Genomic DNA, 25,197 nt, shown 5'->3' on the forward strand with positions numbered 1-25,197 from the left:
TGTTCCACAGTCATTAAACTGGTCCCTGCTACAGGTTTCAGTATTCCTGTGATCTGATGGTGAGTAGACAACACAGTGTCTAAGAATATCTTATTTATTAGGACATCCCATCAGTCCAGTACAGGTGATAGTGAAGCCAAGAGCCTATTAGTACCAGTGCCATAGGTTTCCACAAAGAGTGTCTGGTTGCTGCACCCACGCTTTGCCTAGGAACTTTGATGCCATGTATGCAAGAGATCTCATCCATACATATTGACATCTCAGCATCAGTCCCACGCAAGTAGTCAAGTGCTTTGAGCAACTGTTAGTGCACTTCAACTATTTTCTTTTGAAGCCAAAATCCCTTAAGTCAACACTTCCAAATCCAGCTTAACTAAAATCCAATGTTACTCTTCAGCAAGACCTTTCTTTCAGTTTACCATTTGAATCTGCCCTCACTCAAAGGCTGAGGGATCATCTTTTACAGGGCCCTCTAACTCACTAGCAACTAGCTAATGTGCTGATCTCTGTACTGGTGCTTGGAAAGATCTGAGTGTCTAGCGCAGCGTCTTCAAGGTGGTGTGATTCACCAAACCCTGCCAATATCTGTGCGGAAGAAAAGCTCAAATTGTCAGAAGAGCAGCGCGAATTGCCCTGACTGTCCACTTGCATAATTTTAATGAGCCCCAACTATCAAAATGATTCTTGCCTTCCAACTACAAAATTGAGCAGACTGTGTAATGGCTGTACCAACCACCGACTTTATACATGCTCAAAACCAAAATGAAGGCCCAAAATCAAAAGTGAAGCTACACTTTTTTGTCAGCATAGATAAGCTAATTAGGCAGTCTGAAACAAAATCAGTGAATATGGCATGAAGAACACGTGTGATTCTGACCTGGATATATGCTCCTGGTTTACAGCAACAGCCTCACGGAAGCACTCCTCTGCTTTGCTGTGGTCCTTTAACATGAGGTAGAAAGTACCATAGTCAAACCAGTGATCAGCATTATTCCTGTCGCGTGCTAATCTCTGTAAAAAAAAGGCATTGTTGGGGTATGAGTCACTGACTTATCTCACAATATGACAAAATCTTCAGCTTCTCACTGTTAAAGTCAATGAGTGGAAATGGACCTTAGTATGCATGTTGTCCGAGTAGAAAACAAAGAAGTCCAACCGAGGGGCCAATGTCCCATGTCCAACCAGCATCGGAAACATTTCCAATATTATTTTGGTTCAGGTGCTTTAAATTATCTCTCGTGTTGGCCCCTCAGACAGGTTACTTGAATGTTCTAATCAGGAACCTAACGACAGCTTTATGGCCCTTTCCTGAAATTGTCCGAGAAAAAGATGGACCTACATCCCATGTATTTCCTCTCATTGCACTGTTGCAGATCAGATGCAGAATGACTCACATACAAACCTGCAGCATCTGCACATATTGAGTTGCCCACTGTATTAGGGCACAGGCTAATATTCAGAAGAGAGGTCTTTACTAAGGACTGTTTAAGATCATTAAAGATCATTTTTATTTGAAAAAGTCATAGGGTGGACAGGCAACTATTAAAATTCAAATAGTTAATACATGATTTACAACAAATATACATTCCTCTAAGGCATGAAATCCTAACCACAGAAGTGAGTCAACTCTGGCTAATAAAGGAAGTCAAAGGTTGTATTAGCTTAAGGGGATGAGGTTTATAAAGTTGCCAAAAATATAGAAAGCTTGAGGATTGGAATCACTTTAGAATCAGCAAAGGCAGATCAAGGAAACAGTAAAGGGGAAAAAGAAAATGAATGTAAATTAGCAAGAAACACAAAAACAGACTGCAAAAGCTTGTAAAAGGTATATTTAAAGAAAAAGATCAGGAAAGAAAAATGTGAGTTCATCACATGCAGAGGCACGAAATTTGTAATGTGAAATAGAGAAATGCAGAGAATCAAATAAGTACTTTGTGCCTTGAGGAAGAGGCAAGAAATTTCCCAGAAGTAAGAGACATCCCAGAAGGGATAAGTTAGAATGAGGAGCAGAAAGAAATTAATATCAACAGAAAAGTAATATTGAAGAAATTAATAGGAATGAAAATTGTCAAATCAGATGATCTACACCTTAGAGTGTTGAAAGAGATGATTATCGAGATAGTGGAGGCATTGGCGCTCATCTTTCAAAATTTGACAAAATCATGGAAAATTGTCTGCAGATTGGAAAGTTACCAATATTACTATTTAAGAAAGGATAAAACTACAGATTTTTTAGCTTGGCTTCAGTACTAGGGGAAATACTAGAATCTATTATAAAGGATGTGATAACTGGACACTTAGAAAATAATGATCTGATTAGACAGTCTGATTTGTGTTACAAAGTGCAAGTTATATTTAAAAAACCTGTTGGAGATTCTTTGGGAGAGTAGAGAAGTAGGAAACAGTAAAGTGTGTTGTTTTTTGATTTTCAGTATGCTCTCGATAAAGTCCCAAAAACAAGCTAGCAGACAAAACTAGAACACAGGGTATAGTAGTATAGTTTAGGAATTAATTAACAGAAAGAAAACAGAGAGCAAGAGTAAATGGTCACTCCTAGGTTGACAGACTGTGACTTAAAGGGGCACCACAAGCATCAGTACTGGGCCCCAGCTGTTCACTACATCTGTATATAATTTGGATGCGGGCACAATATTTCAATGTTTGCAGATAATATAAAACCAGGTGAGAATGTGTGTTGGAATGAAGATGCAAAGAGAGCTCAAACGGACTTGGAGAGACTGAGCGAATGGGCAAGAACATGGCAGATGGAATACAATATGGGAAAAGTGTGAAGTAATCCACTTTGGTAGGACAAATGGAGGTGCAGAGTATTTCTTAAATGTTGAGAGACTGGGAAGTGTTGCTGTGCAAAGGGTCTTGAGTGCCCTTGTTCAAGTAACTAAAAGTTAACATGCATGCGCCGCAATCAATTAGGAAGGTAATTGGTATGATAGCCTTTATCACAGAAGTGTTTGAGTACAGTAGTAAGGATGTCTTGCATCAAATTATATAGAATCTCTGTGAGACCACACTGGGGTTTTGTGTGTAGTTTTGGAACCCTTAGTGAAGGAAGGATATAATTTCCATGGAGAGGGTGTAGGAAAGATTCACCAGACTAGTCCCTAGGATTGTCCCATGAGGGGAATTCAGGATACTGAGCCTATATTTTCTGGAGTTTAGAAGAATGAGAGGTGAATTCAATGAAGCATACAAAAGTTTTAAAGGGCCGCACAGGGTAGGTGATGAAAAGTAGAGAATTTAGGTACACAGCCTCAGATTATGGGGAATTATGGAACTCAGAGGGTAGTGAATCTTTGGAATTCATCACCTCATAGGGCTGTGGAGTCTTAGTCATTGAGTATGTTCAAATTAGTGATCAATAGATTTCTAAATACCAATGACATCAAGGGATATGAGGACAATGCAGGACAGCAGCACTGAAGTATGATCAGCAACATTCTAGAATGGCAGAGCAGGCTCATATGATCAAGACAGCCACCTTCCTCATGTTTCCACGCCATCATTCTTAATATTTATACTTCTTTTTCTCATTAGTCCATCAATTAATCACAATGTCATATTGCCCTTTTATCAATTCTCTTGAAAGTAAACTACAGGGATTTATAGACTTTTGCTCAGAATGCCCTGGCTAATACAACTAAGGCCCAATGGTACACACTGATCCGAGGGTGACACCACCTTTAGATAAACATGAAGTTCGCTGACAAATGGATCACTGTCTCAGGTAGGCAGGATAAAAGATTTAAGATGCTGTTGACAGGAACATTTCTGCTCCCATTACATTTATTATTAAAAGATCTCCTGGTTATTTTCATTTTACTGGCCTCTTTTCTGTTGTTGCTGCCTTTGTGGTCTTGGTAGCACCAGGAATCCTCTTAAATGTTGTCTCACTCCCCATAGTGATAAGATATTGAGGGGACTTGACTAGGTGGATGTTGAAAGGATGTTTCCTCTTGCTGAAGAATCTAGAACTGGGGTCACAGATTAAATTCACAGATTGCCCATGTAAAGAAGAGATGAGGAAACAAGGGGTTGAGAGTTTTGACATTCCCTTCCTCAAAAGGGAATCTTTAGTTTTTTTAAGGCAGATGTGGACAAATTCAAAGAAAAACGAACAAAGAACAGTACACCATAGGAACAGGCTCTTCAGCGCACCAAGATTGTGTTGACACATGATGCCTTTCTAAACTAAAAACGTTTTGCCTCTCCACAGTCAATATCCCTCTATTGCCTGCCTTAAGATGCTTCTTAAACGTTGCTATTGTATCTGCCTCAACAACCTCCTCTGGCAGCGTATTCCAGGCACTTACCACCCTCTGTGTAAAAACACTTGCCTCTCACATCTCCTTTAAACTTACTCCCTTTTACCTTAAACCAGTGTCCCCTTGTAATTGATATTTCTACTCTGGGAAAAATACTCCAAGAATTCATTCTATCCATACCTCTCATATTTTGCAAACTTCTATCAGGATGCTGTCCCCATCCATCAATGTTCAAGTGACAACAAACTAAGTTTGTCCGATCTCTTTTCATAGCCAATACCGTCCAAACCAGGCAATCCATCCCACTGACCAAACCCCACCAAGCCCTACCCACATCCCACCTACCTTTCCCCAGCCTCGCCCCTCCTCCCTCTATTTATTTCCCAGCTCCCTACCCTCTCCCCATTTCTGAAGAAGGGTCCTGACCTGAAACTTCAACTTTCCCACTCCTCTGATGCTGCCTGATCTGCTATGTTCCTCCAGCTCCACACTATGTTGTCTCTGACTCCAGCATCTGCAAATCTTGCTATCTCGTGGTAAACCTTTTCTGTATCCTCTCCGAAGCCTCCACATCCTTCTGGTAACGTAATGACTTGAACTGTACATGACATTCCAAATGTTACTTAACTAAATTTCTATACAACTGCAACATGATTTCCAAAAAACTCAATCAAGTTTGTGAGACGTGACCTTCCTGGCACAAAGCCATGCTACCTATCATTAATAAGTCCACATTTTTCCAAATGATTTCCAAGATTCCACTAAGAATCTTCTCCAATAATTTCCCTACTACTGATGTAAGGCTCACTGGCATGTAATTTCCCAGATTATCCCTGTTGTCTTTCTTAAACAAAGGAACAATGTTGATTTGATTTGATTTGATTTATCATCATTTGCACCCAAGTACAGTGAAAAACTTTGTTTATGAGCAGCACAGGCAGATCATAATAAGCAAGGATGTATAGATCATAGGGTGAAAAAAAACTTGGACAGAGGCATACAGTTACACCACACAGGGCATGCACTAGACAAGGTCAACATTAACAAGATCGATATTACTTGAAGTCAGAGAATCCATTCATCAGTCTAATAATGGCAGCGAAGAAGCTGTTCTTGAACCTGCTAGTGAGTGTGTTCAAGTTTCTGTCTCTTTTGCCTGCTGAAGAGGTTGTAGGAGAACATGACCAGGGTGGGATGGGTCTTTGATGATTTTGGCAGCCTTGCTCCCATTCCTAGATGTCATGGTAGAACGCAGGGCCAACGGGGAATTTCTGATGAAGGTACACAGAAAGGCCATACACACGGATCAAGTCCTGAGTTTCGACAGTAATTACCCCAACACCCACAAACAAAGTTGCATGAAAACACTATTTAAATGAGCGGCAACACACTGCAACAACTCGGAACTACGCTAAAACAAAGAAGAATACCTCTACCAAGTATTTAAGGACAACGGATACTCGAACAGCTGGGTCCGACAATGCCTATCACACAAACAACAATAGGAAGATACAGTATGCCCTGACAGACTCGTCACGTTACCGTACATCAAGAACATATCCAAACTGACCAAATGACTTCTACAATCATTGGCCATCACAGTGGCGCACAAACCTACGTCAACTGCTAACTTGAACTAAAGACCCTTACCCACTAAGGGCAGAACCAACGTGTTATACAAGATTCCATGCAAGGACTGCGACAAACATTACATTGGACAGACAGGAAGGAAACTGGCCACAGGAATACATGAACACCAACTAGCGACAAAAAGTCATGACCAATACTCACTCGGTTCCATTCACACAGATAAGGAGAACCACCAGTTCGATTGGGACAACATCAGGATCCTAGGACAAGCCAAACAGAAACAAGCACAGGAATTTCTAGAGGCCTGGTTCTCCACCAAGAAGGCCATCAGTAAACATGTAGAATTAGACCATATATACACCACTGCGAAGGAAAACTGGAAATGAGGTAATCAACTCCAACGGACCCTAGTGTTTAAATATCAGGCAGGAAAACACATTAGCGCTTTACCAGAGGCTGCAGTGATGATGTTACCCAGAAGGGTAATGAAATTTCTGTGAACTAGTGAACCAGCTCGGCGAGCAAACCAACCACAGCATCTACGATCCGAGCTACAAATCTACTTAAGAACCTTTGGCTATTATCCAATCCTCTGGCACCTCTCCTGTGACTAGGGATTAAAAATATTTCGTGCAAGGTCTCAGCAATTTCCTCACCTGCCTCCCTCAGCATTGTGGGATAGATCCCATCAGGTCCTGGGGACTTATTGACCTTAGTGCTTTTTAAAAGATCCAACACCGCATCCTTTTTTATACTGACATGCCCCACATCCTTTTCCTTTGTGAATACCTATGCACAGTATTCATTAAGGACCTCAGCCACGTCCTCCAGCACCATGCATAAACTCCTTCCTTCGTCCTTGATTGGCTCTACCTTTTCCCTGGCTACCCTCTTGCTCCTTATAATATGCATTATAAACCTTGGGGATTTTCCTTAATCCTGTTTGCCATGGCCCCTTTTAGTCCTCCTAATTCCTCACTTGAGTTCTTTCCCACTATCTTGTATTCTTCAAGGGCTCTGTCTGTCTCCAGTTTCCTAAGCCTTACATATGCCTCCTTTTCTTTTTGACAAGCTCTCAATTTCTTTTGTCATCCAAGGTTCCTTGGTACTCTTTTCCTTCATTTTCACAGGAACATGCTGGTCCTGAATTCTTGATTGCCAAGGGGCTGAAAGAATATCGGGAATATACAAGCATCTAGAATTGTGGTTAAAATTCAAATCAGCTATGATCTTATTGAGTGGTGGAGCAGGCTTGAGGATTGAGTATCCCTCATTGTCCCTTATTTATGTAGTGTCCTCATTTGCACTGAGTGTGTACCTGCGTAATACAAATTACGCACAACAGGCAAAGTGACGACTAAGGAAGTGACAATGACAAAACTATTCTCAAGAAACAATGAGAGGAATATTGATTTATAAATTGTCTTAACTATCAGTTGATCTACACAAGCCCTCACCTCTTGATGGTATTTACTTGCTAGTTCAAAGTCCTTGTTCATTTCAGCTTCTTTAGCAAAGTGTTTTAACTGTGCAGAACCAAGGAATGATTCTGGAATAGGATCTGGGGGATCCACTTGCAACATCTGGGTGAAAAATAAGGACGTAATTTAGACGTAAATCACAAAATATTTAAAGTTCTATTCACAATGTCAGCAAAATGCAGAATTTAAATATCACAGCTTTCACAACATCATATGTGAAGAATTAAACAACTACGTGGTTTCTGAACTGTACATTCACTGCTGGCAAATGTACATTAATTTTTGCAGCTCTTTACAGAACTGATGCAAAATGATTACCTCTATCTTACACAAAATTAATGTATTAAGTTGGTTAGCCTAAGAAAGAAGTATGTATTTCTGCACAAAGCCTGTTTGAAGCCTGTAAAATCAGGGTTATCCTCCAAAACAAACATTTCAGCAATCAGAAATATCACATTTTAAATAGTTTGCTTTATCAGTTATGCAGGAATATACTTCAGCAGAGACATGCATAGGTATGTCACTGTCTAAAAGGATAATAATTTCAGACAGTGGAACAGGTTCTGATAAAAATATGGTCCCTATGAATGTATATGTTCAGCAACAATCTGTTTGATGATTTAAGGATCATATAGTGATAAAACTCAGTGACCTATGAGTCACAAGCCAAAACTTGTTGAGGTAGGAAGACTGTAAAAGTCATAATTGTGAGGAGAATAGGGCAACAAAATTACTGTAGGCCGAGTGCTAATGTCACTGGACTATTAATCCAGAGACCCAGGTGATCTGGGGACCTAAATTTGAATCTTGCCATGGTAAATGGTGGAATTTAAATTCAATAAATACCAGCAATTAAGAGTCTAATGATGATCATTAAACCATTGTTGATTGTTGGGGAAGAACTGAACTGGTTCACTAATATCTTTTAGAGAAGGAAACTGCCATCCTTAGCAGTTTTGGCCTACGTGTAACTCCAGACACAACAACGTAGCTGACTCTTCACTGCCCTCCGGGCAATTAGGGATGGACCATAAATGCTGGCCTAACCCGTGACACCCACATTCCATGAACAAATAATAAAAACTATAAAGAAGGTGAGAAGTTCGTGTTATCTGTCACTTAAAAGAGGAGACAGCTTTCAAGTGCCCAACTGTAAGTTTCAGCTTGTTTTAGGTTTGATTTGATTTGATTTGATTTGATCTGATCTGACTCTTGTTGACTATTATGATCCCAGCTGATAGTAATCCCAGACAAGTTAGATCACTGAGTACAATCTGTCTTCATAGAACATAAGTTTTGTTTTGTAATTTGTTTACCATGATGGTCATCACTGAACATATTCACAAGAGTCAATGTACTTGTAATAAGAGAATGTCAAGGTTTATTATACATAAAAGGCAAAAACATACAACTTATATACACTACTATCACAATTCAATTTGGAGGGCGCATCGATAATTGAGCTCCACAATTCCACAAACTGTTACAAATGTGTAACTGCCCAATTAAAACACAAGATGATCAATTTGCCAGATGGATTGATATTCAGGATAAAAGCAATCCACACCATGTTTTGTCATTAACAGGAAAATAGGTATTTGTTGTAAACAAATATTATTTAACAACTAGCAAAAAATGGGTTACTAATCTACTATAATGCAACTTACACCTTTAAAACCCCAAACACATAAACATTAATTTACAGATAAGAGAGACAAAATAAAGATGATTTGACACAAATATTAGGAGTCGAGAAATATAGAAAGGGAAAATCTAATTCTGTACACCAAAGCCCAGATCAAAAAGATGGAGAATTAGTTTTCACAGTTCTTCTGATCTTAGCCATGATGACCTGATGTTGTCTGCAGAACAATGGTTGATCTTCAATTCAATATATGATCAGGTAGATCTAGGTCTCATCTTGTATTTGAAATTTTTCTCTTGAGTCTCTTAGTTTGTTGTCTTTTTCACTCACAGAGAGAAATGGTGAGAGGTGCTTCTGATTTACAGGCTTCTAGATGTCTTTGACTGCACTGCAGTTACAGATGTGCAATAAGTTGCAGATGGACCCCAATCCAAAAGCTGTTCTAAGACTGTTTTTCCTTAACTTAAAGACGCTTGGTGCACACTGTCTCAAAGTATCCATTTCACTGCTCCGAAAAGTAACATGGCGTGAAATATTCCCCAGCACCTGAATGATGTGGGCATAGGTGAGTCAGTTGGGAAAATAGAGTGAGATCCACAGAAATCAGATTTTTTGACATTATGGGGAAAATAGTGAGATGAGGATCTCACCAGTGAGCAGCACCTGCATGCATTACAATGAGATTACTACTTAATCTTGCCTTGTTGATCTGCAATTTATCATTCTCCTACCAATCAGCTAGATACTAGATGGCGACAATTGCCAACATAATAGTCAGAGCAGTTGCCTGGTGGCTCTAGCTCACTGCTTACTCCTCCATACCTCCATGTTATAAAGAAGTCACTAACATCTCAGGGTGTGCTGTATGGACAGCATCTTCCCACACCCACCCATCCACAGACATTGGCATTGGATATGTACCAGCCTCTCAGGACACTCATGACATATCTGAGACCCACTAACAATTGAGTTCTGCACTTCAATCCTGCACTTTGGAATGCACCTGCATCTCCCCTTGTAATGCTGCTGCCAGGACACTTTGTGCACAGGGACAGGCGCTCATCTCATGGATTGGACCAGGATGTATCTCAGGACTCCTTGTTTTCTCTCTTAGCATTCTAACTAGGTGAGCTGCTTTGTCTTGGATGGTATCAAGCTCCTTCAGTGTTTTTGGAACCAGACTCATCCAGTAGATGGACCGCATTCCATTACACTCCTGACTTGTGCCTTGTAAATGGTGAACAGGTTTTGGGAGTCAGGAGGTGAATTGCTCTCTGCAGGATTCTTAGCATTTGCCCTCCTCTTGCAGCCACCGTACTTATATAGCTAGAGCAATACAGTTTCTGGTCAATCATCACCTAGAAAGTTGACAGTTAGGTTTCGCTGATGACAATATCCTTGAATGTCAAGGGGCAATGGTTAGGTTCCCTCTTATTGGAGACATTCATTGTCTGGAACTTGTGTGGCACCAATGTTACTTTGTCACTTATCTGCCCTAGCCTGATATTGACTATGTCTGCATAGGGCAGCACGGTGGCTCAGTGGTTAGCACTGCTGCCTCACAGCACCAAGGATCCGGATGCGATTCCAGCCCGGGCAACTACGTGTGTGGAGTTTGCACATTCTTCCTGTGTCTGCATGGGTTTCCTTTAGGGCTCCGGTTTCCTCCCACAGTCCAAAGATGTCCAGGCTAGGTGTATTGGCCATGCTAAATTGCCCGAATGTGCAGACTAGATGGGTTGACTATGGGAGTGTTACAGGGATAGGGGAGGTGGATGAGTCTGGGTGGGATGCTCTTTGGAGGGTCGGTGTGGACTCAATGGGCTGAATGGCCTGTTTCCACATTATCCTGAAAAATCCCCTGCAGAAATGTGCTGTGGCTGAGATGACTGACCTCCAAAAACCATAATCATATTCCGTTGTGCTAGGAGTGATAGTAATGTGCTGAGTTTTCCTCATGACTTTATTGGACCTAGTTTTGCTAGGGCTCCTTGATACCACTCTTTGTCAAATGTGCCTTGTGTTTCAATGGCATTCACTCTCACCTCACCCCTGGAATTCAGCTCTTTTGTTCATGCTTGAACCAAAGTCGTAATGAGGTCAGGAGTTGAGTGGAGCTATCAGAACCCAAACGAAGCATCAGTGAGTAGGTTATTGTTTGTCCTGTTTGACAGCACTGTTGATGACCCCTTCCATCACTTTACTAATAATTGAGAGTCTACTGATTGGGCAATAATTAACCAGATTGGATTTATCATACTTTTTGTGTATCCAAATACACAGGGCGGTTTTCCACGTGGACGCATAGATGCCAGTGTTGTAGCTGTAGGGGGACAGCTTGATGTGGCACAAGTCTTCTGTACTATTGCCGGAATGTGTTTGGGCCCATATCCTTTGCAGCATCCTGTGCCTTCAGCAGTTTCTAGATAACATGTGGGGTGAATTCAATTGGCTGAAGACTGGCTTCTGTGATGTTGGTGAGTTCCAGAGAAGGCTGAGATGGATCATCTACTTGACACTTCTGGGTGAGGATTGTTGCAAATGCTTCAGTTTTATCTTTTGCATTGATGTACTGGGCTCCCCAACATTGAGGATGGAAATATTTGTGGAGCCTTCTCCTCCAGTGAGTTGTTTAGTTATTCAACAGTATTCTTGACTGGAGGTAGCATGGTTGCACAGCTTAGATGTGATCCACTGATTGTAGAATTCTTTACCACAGAAGGCTGTCAAGGCTAAGATTGACAGATGTTTAATTCATAAGGGAATCAAGAGTTATGGTCTTATGGAATTACTTAGCTCTATCTATCACGTACAGCTTATGCTATTGGGCACACTTGTAGTCCAGTGTTGTAGATTCACCAGATTGTTTGAGGGGCATGCCCCCTTGCATGTTTCATTGCACCGGGGTTGATCCTCTGCTTTGATGGCTAAAGTAAGACATCATGAGGTTGCAGATTGTGTTGGAATATAATTCTGCTGCTCCAGGTCCACAGTGCTTTATGGATGCCCAGTCTTTAGTTGCTAGATTTGTTTGACAGCAATCTCATTTAGCACGATGGTAATGCCGCATAACACGGGAATATGCTCAATATGAAGATGAGACATTGTTTCTACAAGAAATGTATGGTGGTTATGTAACAATAACTGGTTACAAACATAGATTTGATTGAGAAATATGTATAACTGATTATTTAGGACACACATGGATAATAAAAATATTTCAAGGTAAAGATTCATGCAGGAGTTATGTAAATACTGTGTCTTTTTATTTCTTTGCTTTCTAAAACTGGGAACTGAAATGAGAAAGAACTGTTGGAAACTAGTGTTTTGCAAGGATTATGGCATGTTTTGAAAATCAAGAAACTCGACACTCATGACAAGCATTGTTTAAACAGCTGCTTGAACAATCAGTAATTGAAGTTTGGGTTGCAGACAAACTGGAGTCAAGGGTTCTGCATTCAGGTGGAGCTTTGGTTGGCAACAAGTTGATTTTTATCTGGACTATTGACCAGTTATCAATAACAAAGACTTTTTGTCTACCAGCAACTGTGTGATTGGTTCTCAAGTAATTGAACAGCTTGGAACTGGGAACAAGATACAGAGAGAAGTGCCCAACACAGAATACATTCTGCAAAGTTGACATTCTCACTGCTTCCTCCAAGTGGCGTCCAAACTGGAGGAGTACTAATTCATCAGCAGAAGGGTATTTTGCCCATGTTTGGCCTTCTGACTTCATGCAGACCAGAGTTAACATTTAGGATTCTCAGGGCAGCTCCCTCCTAATTATATACCACTGTGCTGTAAATTTGCTGATATCCCCGGGGATAGTGATTGTGTTGTCCGTGACATGGTCTGTAAATTGTTTGTTGCTTGACTAGTCTGTGAGACAGCTCCCCCAGTTTTAGCTCTAGCTCTCAGATATTAGTAAGGGTTGACAGGGCTAAGTTTGACTGCTCCCTTGGTGGCAGGTGATCCATCCAGTTACATTATTTTTTTGAGATGTTCTAGCAGTTCGATATAACTGAGTAGCTTGCTAGGCCATTTCAATTGACCTACTTTCTACTTACCTCACACTTGCCAACACCCTCCCACTCATCAACTATCGAGCTGTCAGTTCACTGGCTGTTGCTATTGAGGTTGCAAATAACTCAAAAGCTTCTTTTCTACTAAACTCCATATTTTAAATGAGCAAATGGGATCATTGCATTGGTGACTCTTATTTCACATAGAAGATCAATGGCAGTCTTGATGGAGTTTTTGCAAGAATTTGCTAACACAGAATGGATGGCCTCAGGTTTTTGAATGAGGAAATAGTGATGAATTAGAATCAAACAATGCTCCAAGTTTGCACTAGGCTATTTGCCCTCTCCAGATATTCCTTACCTTGTTCAGGCAACAGTGCATCTGATCCACCAAGTAAATATACAACTCGTTCAGGAATGTCTGAAGCTGTTCTCTATTCTCAAAGGCCACAGTCTGCAAGTACTTCTCACGCACAATTTTCACAACTGCATGCTGAAGTAAGAAATTAGAAGTTCACAATTTTACATTTTATCTCCAGAAATATTTTGCAGTAGTCATGATGGTGCAAATATGTGTTCATCCTTATCATAAATGTGAGACTGATTCATTATATCTGTGAAATTGACAGAAACACATTGCATCCACACCTGCAGTTAAGAGTGAAAAACCAGAGCTGGCTGTCAGTTTTTTCAGTGCTTCTCCACAAAGAATGCTTTTAAATCCCAGGGATAGAAATTGGTTGAATTAATGTGATTTTACACTTTTCAACTGAATTTAATCTTTGTGCAAAATCCAGGCAGATTACCACCTTGTTGAATGTGATATAATTGGATTTAAATACTGTATCTTTTCCTAATTACTGCTCAACAAGCCAAAAGCCTAATTTTATATTTGTAGAGTATCAAATTTCTCCATCATAATAAAAATCAATACATTTTTGGATTTCACAAGTCAGTTTATGACATTTTTGCTTCTACCTTAATCCTGTGCGTATGTTTGTTCTTTATTTTACTCCCTGTAAAATGGTAAGGTGAAGGATAATGAATTCAGTTTACTTCCCGGTTTGCTGTCTGACAATCCAATGCTTGTTGAACGTCGGAGATCCCCTACATTGACTGCAGAATCAAATAAGTATCAGGAAAGATAAACTCCTTGTCATGGGGATCACCAGATCACTACAGGAGCTTCCTTCAAGGTCAGAGCTAAGCATCATTATTCTTGTCACTGACAGAAAAATCTGAGCCAGGACATTTCTTTCAATTTGGGAAATTATCAAGTTATTATTTCACTAATGTTTTTATTGGTTAGAATATACAAAATTCCATTTCATTGATGCATCTCTAAGAGACACCTTGGAATGCTGCGAGATGGGTCTGCACACTGATCAGATTCCCCAGTCAAGTAAAAGCGAGCTAGGTCAGAATTGCAAAAATCCTGTTCTCAGTCAAGTATGGCATTCAAATTTAGATCTTAACAAAAATTCACAACTCTCACATTTATTTGCAATTCCATTTTCATCTGTATGCTATGTTTCACAAACGATTGAACAGTCACAGAAAAGTATGTATCTATTAAGTACATTGGCACTTCAATATAGTAAAATGTATGATAATTTCAAAGATTATTTTTTAATGAAACCTTCAGTCACAATCATGGTAATATTGAGGTTTCATAAGAACATAAGACTGAGGAACAAGGTTAGGCCATTCAGTCCTTCAAACCGACTCTACCATTCAAATATGGTTATGGCTGATCTGTAGTCTCAGCTCCATTTTGTCTGTCTCCACAATCCTTGACTCCTTTGTCTGTCAAATTGGAATAAATTCAATAAGCCTCAACTGTTTTCTGGGGAAGCGAAATCCACAATCTACAATCCACAAAAGAATTTCTCATCCCTATGAATGCAATATGAGCATCACTGGCGAGGCCAGCATTCATCGTCAATCCCTAACAGACAGCAATTAAGAATCACATATAGGCTAGACCAAGTAAGAATAGCAGATTTCCTTTCCTAAAGGGCATTAGTGAATCAGATGGGCTTTTATAACAATTGACTGCGGTCACATGCCTGCCATTCAGTGAGCATTTTATTCCAGATTTTTTATTGAATTCAAATTTCATCATCTGCCATGGTGGGATTCAAGCCCATGGCCCCACAGCATTAATATGGGGCTCTAGTTTACTAGTCCAGTGACATTACCAGTTTGCCACAACATCCATTATATGGATGGATGGAGTATATCCTAAATATCCTAAATAAAGAGCTTGATTTTCAGCAATACCATTTTTGAATATTAAAAGCTAGACACATAATCAGTACACCACCTTAAGCTGTTCTTTAAAGGCGAAGTATTTTCCTGAAGTGTTCAACTCAAATATTAGTTTATGTTTGCGCTCCTCCTGGTCCTGGTATTCTTGTGAGAGTTTTCCTTCAGTTAGTTTTTGTCCAAACATTTCCTGATATTCATCCATGATGATTTTGGCCACACTGATTATCTGAGTGTGGTAGTCAGCTACAGCCTGCAACATACAGATGGAATAAACATTCAAATTTAATAAACATTTACTGGAATAAAGCTTACCCTAATACCCTATTTGCTGAATAGAATATATCGGCTCAAAGCACAAAAGGAACACCATCAGATTCACTCCTTGGTGGTTATCGAATAGGTTTCTGTAATAATCAGTTGCTGCCATAATATGTTTGAAAAACCCTAAAATGTCTCACATTTGCTCTGTAACCTTCACCAGGGGTACAAGAGAGGAAAAAAAATCACAAGGAATGCTATATAGAATTAGAGTGTTACCATGCAGGAGGAGATTTTTTAATCCGTTGGTGCCTAAGCCAGCTCTTTGAAAGGCTGTCCAATTTTTCATCCCAGCCAGCATTATTCCCCTAAGCTGTTTATGCAATAAGACCATTTGATTGAGCTACTATCACAAAATTTTAAAAAATCATATTATTGCAGGCACATAATATTGGAACACTAACCAGGTACCCTGAAATAAATCACTGTTTTATGGAAAAATCCAAACATCATTTATTGGATTTTTGTTAAAAACCTCCATTGACAAAACCCGGGAGTAAGTCATTTGTTGTATTAACCAGATAATGCATTTAGCTTAGGGAGACAAATGAAAACATTTCATACTGGAGTGAGTTAATAAATCAAATGTGCTATTTTGTTCCAAAGATCCAAGAAAAGTTGTATTATTACTTTTCACCATCCCTTTCCAGTTCCTCTACACACCTTATCTGCTCCACCTGTTCTACGCGGGAATAATGGCCGAGGGGGAATTATCTCCGCAACCCTGTGTGTCAGAGACAGAGAAAGACACAATTAATTCATGAGGGATTACACTGATACAGTAAAGAAACTTAACATTTGGTTTTGTGGTATAACTCAAATTCTAACAATTATTCACTTCTTTGTCAATTTGTCCTTAATCCTGTGTAATCAGGTTCGACATTTGTTGTTGTATTGCTCCACAGTCACGAGTTGGTATCTTGATGCGATGGTCGCTCTTCATGTGCGACCTGACAGTATGATTAGTGGATTCTCAACAGTCGGGGTTGTCACAGGTGAGGCCAATCCTGTTCTCAGCCAATATTTAAACGTGCCCTTTTGTGGCACTGTGGTCGAGTCCCTACTCCCTTGACCAAGAGGCTCGGGTTCAAGCCTCACTTGCCTCAGAGGTAAGTAATAACATCCCTGAACAGGTTGATTAGAACTATAGGTTAAATGAAAAAAATATTTAAACATGCACATCTCCCCTAAATGTTAATTGTATGCTAATTGGTATGTTTGTATTCAGGTGGTGAGTGCTAACTGGGATTTAATTGTGCTCTGGTTTGTAGGAACAAACAGAAGCTATATATTTGGTTTGAAGTGTGCCAAGATTATGCTCCAATTTTAACATTTACTGCCTGGATTAGAACAGTAAGGTTCTAAGATTAGTGATTAAAATAGGCAACAGATACAGATTCTCTCCTCTGCAGACCACAGACACTGAACTCAATTGGAGTGCCTCAACTGGCATCCAGCTTACATTAGCTAACTCAAAATACTGTCTTTCTGTATTTGTCAGCAGAAAGAGAATTATTAAGTTTGAAATGAGTCCTCTGAGTAGAGAGGATAATGAGTTAAGCAGCAAATAACTGGAGATTGGTTATCTAATTGTTTGGTTTCAATTTTTACAAAAGTTCAAATCACAATAAATTAAGACAGAAACCATAAATAATGTCCCCAAATACAAGACTGACGTGCTCTAGCTAGCATAATGTTGTGTGTTCTGACATGGGAGTCAGAGATCCACATGCATCATTGTTGGTATAGATAATTTTTATACTGATTGGTTGATTGCAGCCCCCCAGAACATATCAAACTAAGGTGTACTCTCTCAGTATGCAGCTAATGTGGAATGAAGAAAAATATTTTATATATTATTGCAAGTACATCAATAAGGTATTAATCTTCACATAAAGAATTGTGAATATGCTCTGTTCAGACTGCAATGTTACCTTTGAACAAGTTCCTCACGGAGTCGCTTCTGCACCAAAGGTTTTGACAAAGTAAACTCCAGAACAATGTATGACCTAGCTTCTGCATATTGCTGAAATGTAAGTAAATAGTTTTTGAGTTTACAAACTAATTTGTGACAGATTAAAAATAAATGGATTTTCAGAATGAAAGAAAAAGCAGCAACTAATTTAATACCCACAATTAATGAATCATGGAAGTTGATACCACCAATTGGAGACAAGAACAAACTTTACGAACACCTGATTACTGTAATGGTTTGGACTCCCATACAATCAGGCATTATGCATTCATTGCTTGACATGCAGCAGACCAGCATGTAGCACACTGGGGAGCATGCTGAACAAATGGGTGCATGGAAAGGCACAATAAATAGCAGCAAGAATAGACAACGTGACCTGTTGAACCTGGTCCATCATCAATACAATCACTGCTGATCCCATGCTTTAATTCCACTTTCCCATCTGCTCCCCACATTCCTTGGTTTCTTCAGAAAAGCACCTTTCTATCCCAGCCTAAAGTATATTCAACATGGGAGCATCCACAACCTCTAAAAATTCAAGAATTCACAACCTCTTGAGTGAAGTAATTCCCTCTCATCTCATTCCTAATGGAATTCTCCTTATCCTGAGATTGTTTCTCCTGTTTGGGAAATTTAAAATATGGAGGCACAATCAGTCAATCTCACCCTATCAGGCTTCTTCAGAATTCTGTATGTTACAATGAGATCACCTCTCAGTCTTCTAAATTCCAGAGAAGGTAGGCTCAATTTATTCAGACTCTCATCATAGGGTGGCCCTCTCATCTCATGGACCAATCTAGTCAAAGACTAAAACCCAACAACACCTTTTCTTCCTGTCTTTTTTCCTAAGATTTTAAAGTGCTTTTTTTTCCGAATAAGAAGACTTACCTTGGAGCAGCTGAGAGCCGGAGCGGAGCGGGCTGGAGGCATGGAGCATTGTGAAGCGGCTGAGAACCGGAGCCGGAGTGGAGCTGGGTCAGTTGTTGGACTAGGTCTGGGCCAGGCGGTCAGTAGCTTGCAAGGCCAATCAGACCACATGTGGAAGCCCCTGCCCTGAGCTATTGCCATGTAATGTTTATCTGACTGTAATGTTTATCCTTTTAATTATGTCTTATTTCTAACATATACTATGAATCACTGTGAGGTAATGCAACTTCTCTTCTTTTTATGCATCTTTTTGTATCTAAGATTTGTACCTAGGTACTCTGTACCTAAGATGGCACGATGAGATGCAACATTGCAGACTTTTCACTGTACTCCTGTACCCCTGTACTTGAGTACATGTGACAATAAAGGAAGTTCTAATCCTAATTCTAAAATGCTGGAAATCAGAAAAACAGGGACCTGAAACATTGACTTCTGCTTTCTGCCAACAGATGCTGCCAGACCTGCTGATTTTTTTTCCAGAATTTACTGTTTTTGTTATCAGTCTAGTGAACCTTCACTGTACCACTTCCAATGGAAGTATATCATTTCTTGAATATGAAGATGCAAACCACAATTTTGCTGGGGTTAGGGGGAAGGAGGGTGGAGAAGACATCTTGTTCACCAACTCAGTCTTCAGGTGGCCATGTTGAAAACAGGCTGCAGTGCAGCAATAGTTATGAGGTTGTTGACTTGCTCGCCAAACTGGCTTGTTTTCGTTCAGACGTTTCGTCACTGTGTTAGGTAACATCATCAGTGAGGCCTCCGATGAAGCGATGTTGTTCGACTCTGCTTGGAATTTATATTCTGTCCGGTCTGTTATGGTGAGTAGTGTCATTTCCGGTTCTGTTCGGTATGGATTTGTATAGGGGGTCCAATTCTATATGTTTGTTGATTGCATTATGGGTTGAGAACCATGCCTCTAGGAATTCCCGTGCGTGTCTATGTTTAGCTTGGGCTACTATGGTTATGCAGTAATATGGCAGCAGCGTCAAGCCTTGAGAGCTGCTGACTTTTCTGATTCTGAGTATATCAGCAATACGATAAGCAAGTAATGGACACTGCTGGAAGGAACCCTAAGGGAGAAGGCAACATGGATACTAGACTCAGATACATCTGGGGATTTTGATCAGGGAGGGATCAGGGATACAAGAGACAGCTGTGGGGGATCAGTTCAGGGCACCCCCTTCAAAGAAGACACCCCTCTTCTTTCCCACTTTTTAACCTGAGGTTGTTGGGCTAAATCCAACATTCCACTTTCCCCTGCCCACTGTGTTATAGCACAGTTCAACCAAAATTCTGCTCCTCCTAACTTGAAACATCCTACCCACTTATCATTCTCATCTCATCAAACTGCACTGTTTCTCCGTCTCTCAACACCTCACATTTAAAATCTTACCCTTTTATTCAATTATTTTTAATGCAATTTTTTTTATTCATTCGTGAGATGTGGGCATTGCTGGCTGACCAGTAACTATTGCCCATTCCTAGTTGCCCTTGAAAAATTGCCTCCTTGGACTGCTGCAGTCCACATGCTGTACGTAGATCCACAATGTCCTTAGGGAGGGAACAATGAAAGAACAGCGACGTATTTCCAGGTCAGGATGGTGAGTAGTTTGGAGGGGAACTTGCAGATGGTGGTGTTCCCATGTATCTGTTGCCCTTGTCCTTCTGGATGGAAGTGGTCATGGGTTTGGAAAGTGCTGTCTAAGGATCTTTGGTGAATTTCTACAGTGCATCTTATAGATAGTACACATTGCTGCAACTGAGGGTTGGTGGTGGAAGGAGTGGATGTGGTGCCAATCAAGTGAACTGCAAGATGGGCAAAAGAAAGCTCCCATGCAATTTCAAAAGCACCGTGTATTCATTTTGTGACAAAAATTCATACATAGTTGTCCCTCGGTACAAGTTGTGTTATTTTAACATACCTCTCCTTCCACATTAGCTACATTTGGCACTTCTGACTCCAACATATGATCCAGCATTATTGACTTCAAATTGACTGAGTTCTACAGGTGGATAATAACAAATGTTAATATTGAACAGGCAAGGAAATACAGACTTCTAGATCACAATAAAACATCCCAGAAAGAAGGAAAATGAAGACATCTACTCTCTCACAGCCAGGAATTGCTTTTCATCCTTTAAAGGAACAGCAGGCCCTTAATTTTAGAATCAATACTGCAACAGGAAAATCAGATGAGAAACTCTTAAGTGTTTTGTTAAACTAAGTCAAACAAATGCCAACCAAGACCAAATTTGAACAGGGTCCTGGGAAAACAACCTTTGATGAAGTTTAAATTTATTTTCAACTTCGAGTATCATGGCATAGTCTGTAATTATTTAAATACAAGGTTTTTTTAATGGTTTGTTGTCTTCAAGTTGTACTATCCGATGCCTTTGATTCAAAGCCCCCTTTTAAGGTAAAGATGACACCTGCAGCTTTTTGAAAACACAAAACTCTGGAATGGAGGGGTCTGTCTTGACATGTGGAATATCAAACATTTTGGGCTTTTAGGCAAGGTTAATTACAATAATTTCATTCTAATACTGAAATTTAGTCAAAGTGATGTAAATGTGAATTAGAATGATTTTCCATCTGTTTGTGACAAATTTGTGCTGTACAGTTCTGAGTTTGTTTTCAATCAATTTTGTGGCTTGTGGGTGTTTATTGCCTGTCTCTAGTTGCCCTTGAGAAGGTGGTGGTGTGCTACTTTCTTGCAGTCCATGTGCTGGAGGTAGACCCACAATGCCCTTAGGAAGGGAATTCCAGGATTTTGACCCAGAGACAGTGAAGGAACAGTGATATATTTCCAAGTCAGGAAGTGAATGGCTTGAAGGAGACCTTGCAGATAATGGTGTTCCCTTGTTTCTGCTGCCCTTGTCCTTCTAGATGGAAGTAGTTGTGAGTTTAGAAGTTGCTGACTAAGGATCTTTGGAGAATTCCTGAAATGCGCCTTGTAGATAGTACACACTGATTTGATTGTGTACTACCTACTGCTGCTACTGAGTGCTGGTGGTGGAAGGAGTGGATGTTTGTGGATGTGGTGCTTTTCAAATGGGTGCTTTATCCTGGATATTACCAAGTTTCTTGAGTGTTCTTGGAGCTGCACCACTCCAGGCAGATGGACAGTATTTCATCACACTCCTAATTCGTGCCTTGTAGATGGTGGACAGGCTTCCTGGAGTCAGGAGGTGAATTACGCACCATAGTATCTGACCCGGTCTTGTTGCCACCGTGTTCATGTAGCGTGTTCAGTTGAGTTTTTGGTCAATGGTAACCACCAGGATGGTGACAGTGGGGAGTTCAGTGATGATAACACCATTGAATGTCAAGGAGCAGTGGTTAGATTCGCATGTAGACACGGTGGTGGAGGCTTGATGGTAGGACACAGAGTGGTGGTGGATGGTGTTTTTCAGACTGGAGGCCTGTGACTAGCAGTGTTCCACAGGAATTGATGCTGGGTCCACTTTTGTTTGTCATTATATAAACGAGTTGGAAGAGAATTTCGGGAGCTGTAGTTAGTAAGTTGCGGATGACACCAAAGTTGGTAGTATTGTTGACAGTGAAGAAGGTTATATAAGATTACAAAGGGATCTTATCAATTGGGCCAATGGGCTGAGGAGTGGCAGATGGAGTTTAATTTGGATAAATTCAAGGTATTGCATATTGGAAAAACAAACAAGGGCAGGACTTATACAGTTAATGGTAGAATCCTGGGTAGTGTTGTTGAACAGAGTGACCTCGGAGTTCAGGTACATAGTTCTTTGAAAGTTGCATCACAGGCAGACAGGGTGGTTAAGAAGGCATTCAGCATGCTTGCCTTCATTGGTCAGAGCATTGTGCATAGGATTTGGGGCGTCATATTGTGCTGTACAAGACTAGAAAGGATACAGAAAAAGTTTGAGAATGTTGCCAAGACTGCAGGATTTGCGATATAGGGAGAGGTTGGATAGGCTGGGACACTCTTTCCTAGAGCATCGAGACTGGGTTGGTGGGGGGGGAAACCTCATTGAAGTTTACAAAATTATGAGGGGCATTGATAAGGTGAAAAGCCAAGGTCTTTTTCCAAGGGCGGGGAGTCCAAAACTACAGGGCAAAATGTTAAGGTGAGAGGGAATAGTTTTAAAAAGGATCTGAGGGGCAACATTTTCACAGAGGGTGCTGCGTTTACAGAATCAGCTGCCAGAGGAAGTGGTAGAGGGGCGGGTACAATTACAACATTTAAAAGACATTTGTACAGGTATACGAATAGGAAAGGTTCAGAGGGATATAGATCAAATGCAGGCAAATGGGACCAGTTATATTTGGAATACCTGGTCAGCATGGACGGGTTGGACCGAAAGGTCTGCTTCCTTTCTGTATGGCTCTATGACTATGACTCTATTGGAAATGGTAATTGCCTGGCACTTGTGTGATGAGAATGTAACTTGCCACTTGTCAGCCCAAGTCTGGGAATTGTCCAGATGTTGGTGCACTTGAACATGGACTGCTTCAATATCTGAGGAGTTGCGAGTGGTGCTAAACATTGTGCAATCATCGGCGAACATCCCTACTTCTGATCTTATAATGGAAGAAGGTCACTTGATGAAGCAGGTGAAGATGGTTGGGCCTAAGACACTACCTTGAGAAACTCCTGCAGAGATGTCCTGGAGCTAAGAATGAAAAACCTCCAACAACCAATGTACCAGGTATGACTCCAACCATTAAAGATTTTGTCCCCTCGATTCGTTTTTGCTAGGACTCCTTGATGCCACACTTGGTCAAGTGTGGCCACAATGTCAAGGGCTGTCACTCTCACCTCACTTCTGAAATTCAGCTCGTTTGACAATTTTTGAATCAAGGCTGCAATGAGGCCAGCAGCTGAGTGGCCCTGGTGGAACTCAAACCCAAGTGACAATGAGTAGGTTATTGCTGTTTGATAGCACTGTTAGTTATACCTTCCATCACTTTACTGAAGATTGCTAGTAAACTCAATTGGCCGGGTTGGATGTGTCCTACTTTTTGTGTACAGGGCAAAACTGGGCAATTGACCATATTGTCAGGTCAATGCTCATATTGTACCTGTATTGGAAGAGCTTGACTAGGGGAGCGGCAAGTTCGGTACAATGGAAGGTTGTCAGGGCCCATAGCCTTTGCAGTATCCAGTGCCTCCAACTATTTTTTGATATCACGTGGAGTGAAACGAATTGGTATCTGTGATGCTGGGGACCACTGGAGGAAGTTCAGATGGATCACATACTTGGCAGTTCTAGCTGAAGATTGCTATGAATGCTTTAGCCTTATTTTTTGCACTGATGTGCTGGGCTCTTTCATAATTGAGAATGGGGATATTTGTGGAACCACCATTCACAACTGGATGTGGCAAGATTGCAGAGCTTAGATTTGATCCAATAGTTGTGGGATCGCTTAGCTTTGTCTATCATGTATTGCTTATGCTGTTTGGCACGCAAGTCATCATGCTTGGTAGCTTCACCAGGTTGACACCTAATTTTTAGGTATTCCTGGTGTTGCACCTGACATGCCCTCCTGCACTCTTCACTTAACCAGGGTTGATCGCCTGGCTTGATGGTGATTGAATTTTTTTTATTATTCATTCACAGGATGAGGGTGTTGCTGACCAGGCAGCATTTCTTGCCCATCCCTAATTGCCCAGAGGGCAGTTCAGAGTCAACCACATTGCTGTGCTGTGGGTCTGGAGTCACATGTAGGCCAGACCAGGTAAGGATGGCAGTTTCCTTCCCTAAAGGACATTAGTGAACCAGATAGGTTTTTCCGACAATCGACACTGGGTTCATGGTCGTCATTAGAATGCGGGATATGTTGGGCCATGAGGTTGCATATTGTGCTGGAGTACATTTCTACTGCTGTTGATGGCCCACAGCACCTCATGCATGCACAGTCTTGAGTTGGTAGATCTGTTGGTAGATTTTGTGGCCATGACTGTGTCAGGCTGCTGCTTAACTAGACTGTGAGGCAGCTCTCCCAATTTTGGCACTAGCTCCCAGATGATAGTGAAGAGGGCTTGGCAGTGTCAACAGGGCTGTTTTTGCCTTTGTCATTTCCAGTGCCTATGGTCAATGCCAGGTAGTCCATCGGTTTCATTTCTTTATTGAGGCTTCATTCACAATTGATACAACTGAATGGCTTGGTACACCATTTCTGAGGGCAGCTGACAGTCACCCACATTGCTTTGGGCATGGAGACATGTAGGCCAGACCAGGTGAGGATGGCAGATTTCATTCCCTGAAGGGCATTAGTGAGCCAGATGGGTTTTTCCTGACAATCTTAATTCCAGATATTTTTTAACCAAATTTTACCATCTGCCATGGCGGGATTTGAACCCTGTGTCCCCAGAACATTAGCTGAGTTTCTGGATTAATAGTCTTGCTATAATACCACTAGGCCATCGCCTTGTATAAAAGAAGGCTGAATTTGTGATTAAGTTTTTAGTGCAGATGCATTTCCACTATTGTTTAATTTTAATACCCCATGAGATACTACGGCAAGAAGAAATTTGGATCCAAATTATGTTATTGGCAAGGAAGCAAAGCGGGGTGGTTGATTGGGTTTTTTTGGATACAGATACATAGATTTAGATTTGTATGTAGAGGACGTAGTGAAGTAATTTACAGCAAATTAACAGTCATGATACAGCATTTGGATGTATATCAATAATGAGCAAGA

At 40.7% G+C, this 25,197-nt stretch overlaps 1 protein-coding gene and 1 long non-coding RNA gene across 2 annotated transcripts in view; one reads left to right on the top strand and one right to left on the bottom strand.

Moving 5' to 3' along the window:
• cfap70 (cilia and flagella associated protein 70) overlaps positions 1-25,197 on the bottom strand; it is a 79,823-nt gene that overhangs the window by 28,732 nt on the left and 25,894 nt on the right. The window contains exons 12-18 of the mRNA XM_020515898.2: positions 20,438-20,518; positions 17,545-17,636; positions 16,274-16,334; positions 15,348-15,542; positions 13,383-13,514; positions 7,331-7,456; positions 878-1,011 (exon numbers count right to left, since the gene is read on the bottom strand). Of these exons, the coding sequence (XP_020371487.2) occupies positions 878-1,011; positions 7,331-7,456; positions 13,383-13,514; positions 15,348-15,542; positions 16,274-16,334; positions 17,545-17,636; positions 20,438-20,518 (821 nt within the window). The remainder of the gene's footprint in view (positions 1-877; positions 1,012-7,330; positions 7,457-13,382; positions 13,515-15,347; positions 15,543-16,273; positions 16,335-17,544; positions 17,637-20,437; positions 20,519-25,197) is intronic.
• LOC125485672 lies at positions 16,667-18,824 on the top strand. The gene is made up of 3 exons (XR_007264389.1): positions 16,667-16,719; positions 17,532-17,643; positions 18,436-18,824. It is a non-coding gene; the product is annotated as an uncharacterized LOC125485672 (long non-coding RNA).

This window comes from Rhincodon typus, chromosome 21, assembly GCF_021869965.1.
Source record: "Rhincodon typus isolate 14 chromosome 21, sRhiTyp1.1, whole genome shotgun sequence".
NCBI classification, from domain to species: Eukaryota; Metazoa; Chordata; class Chondrichthyes; order Orectolobiformes; family Rhincodontidae; genus Rhincodon; species Rhincodon typus.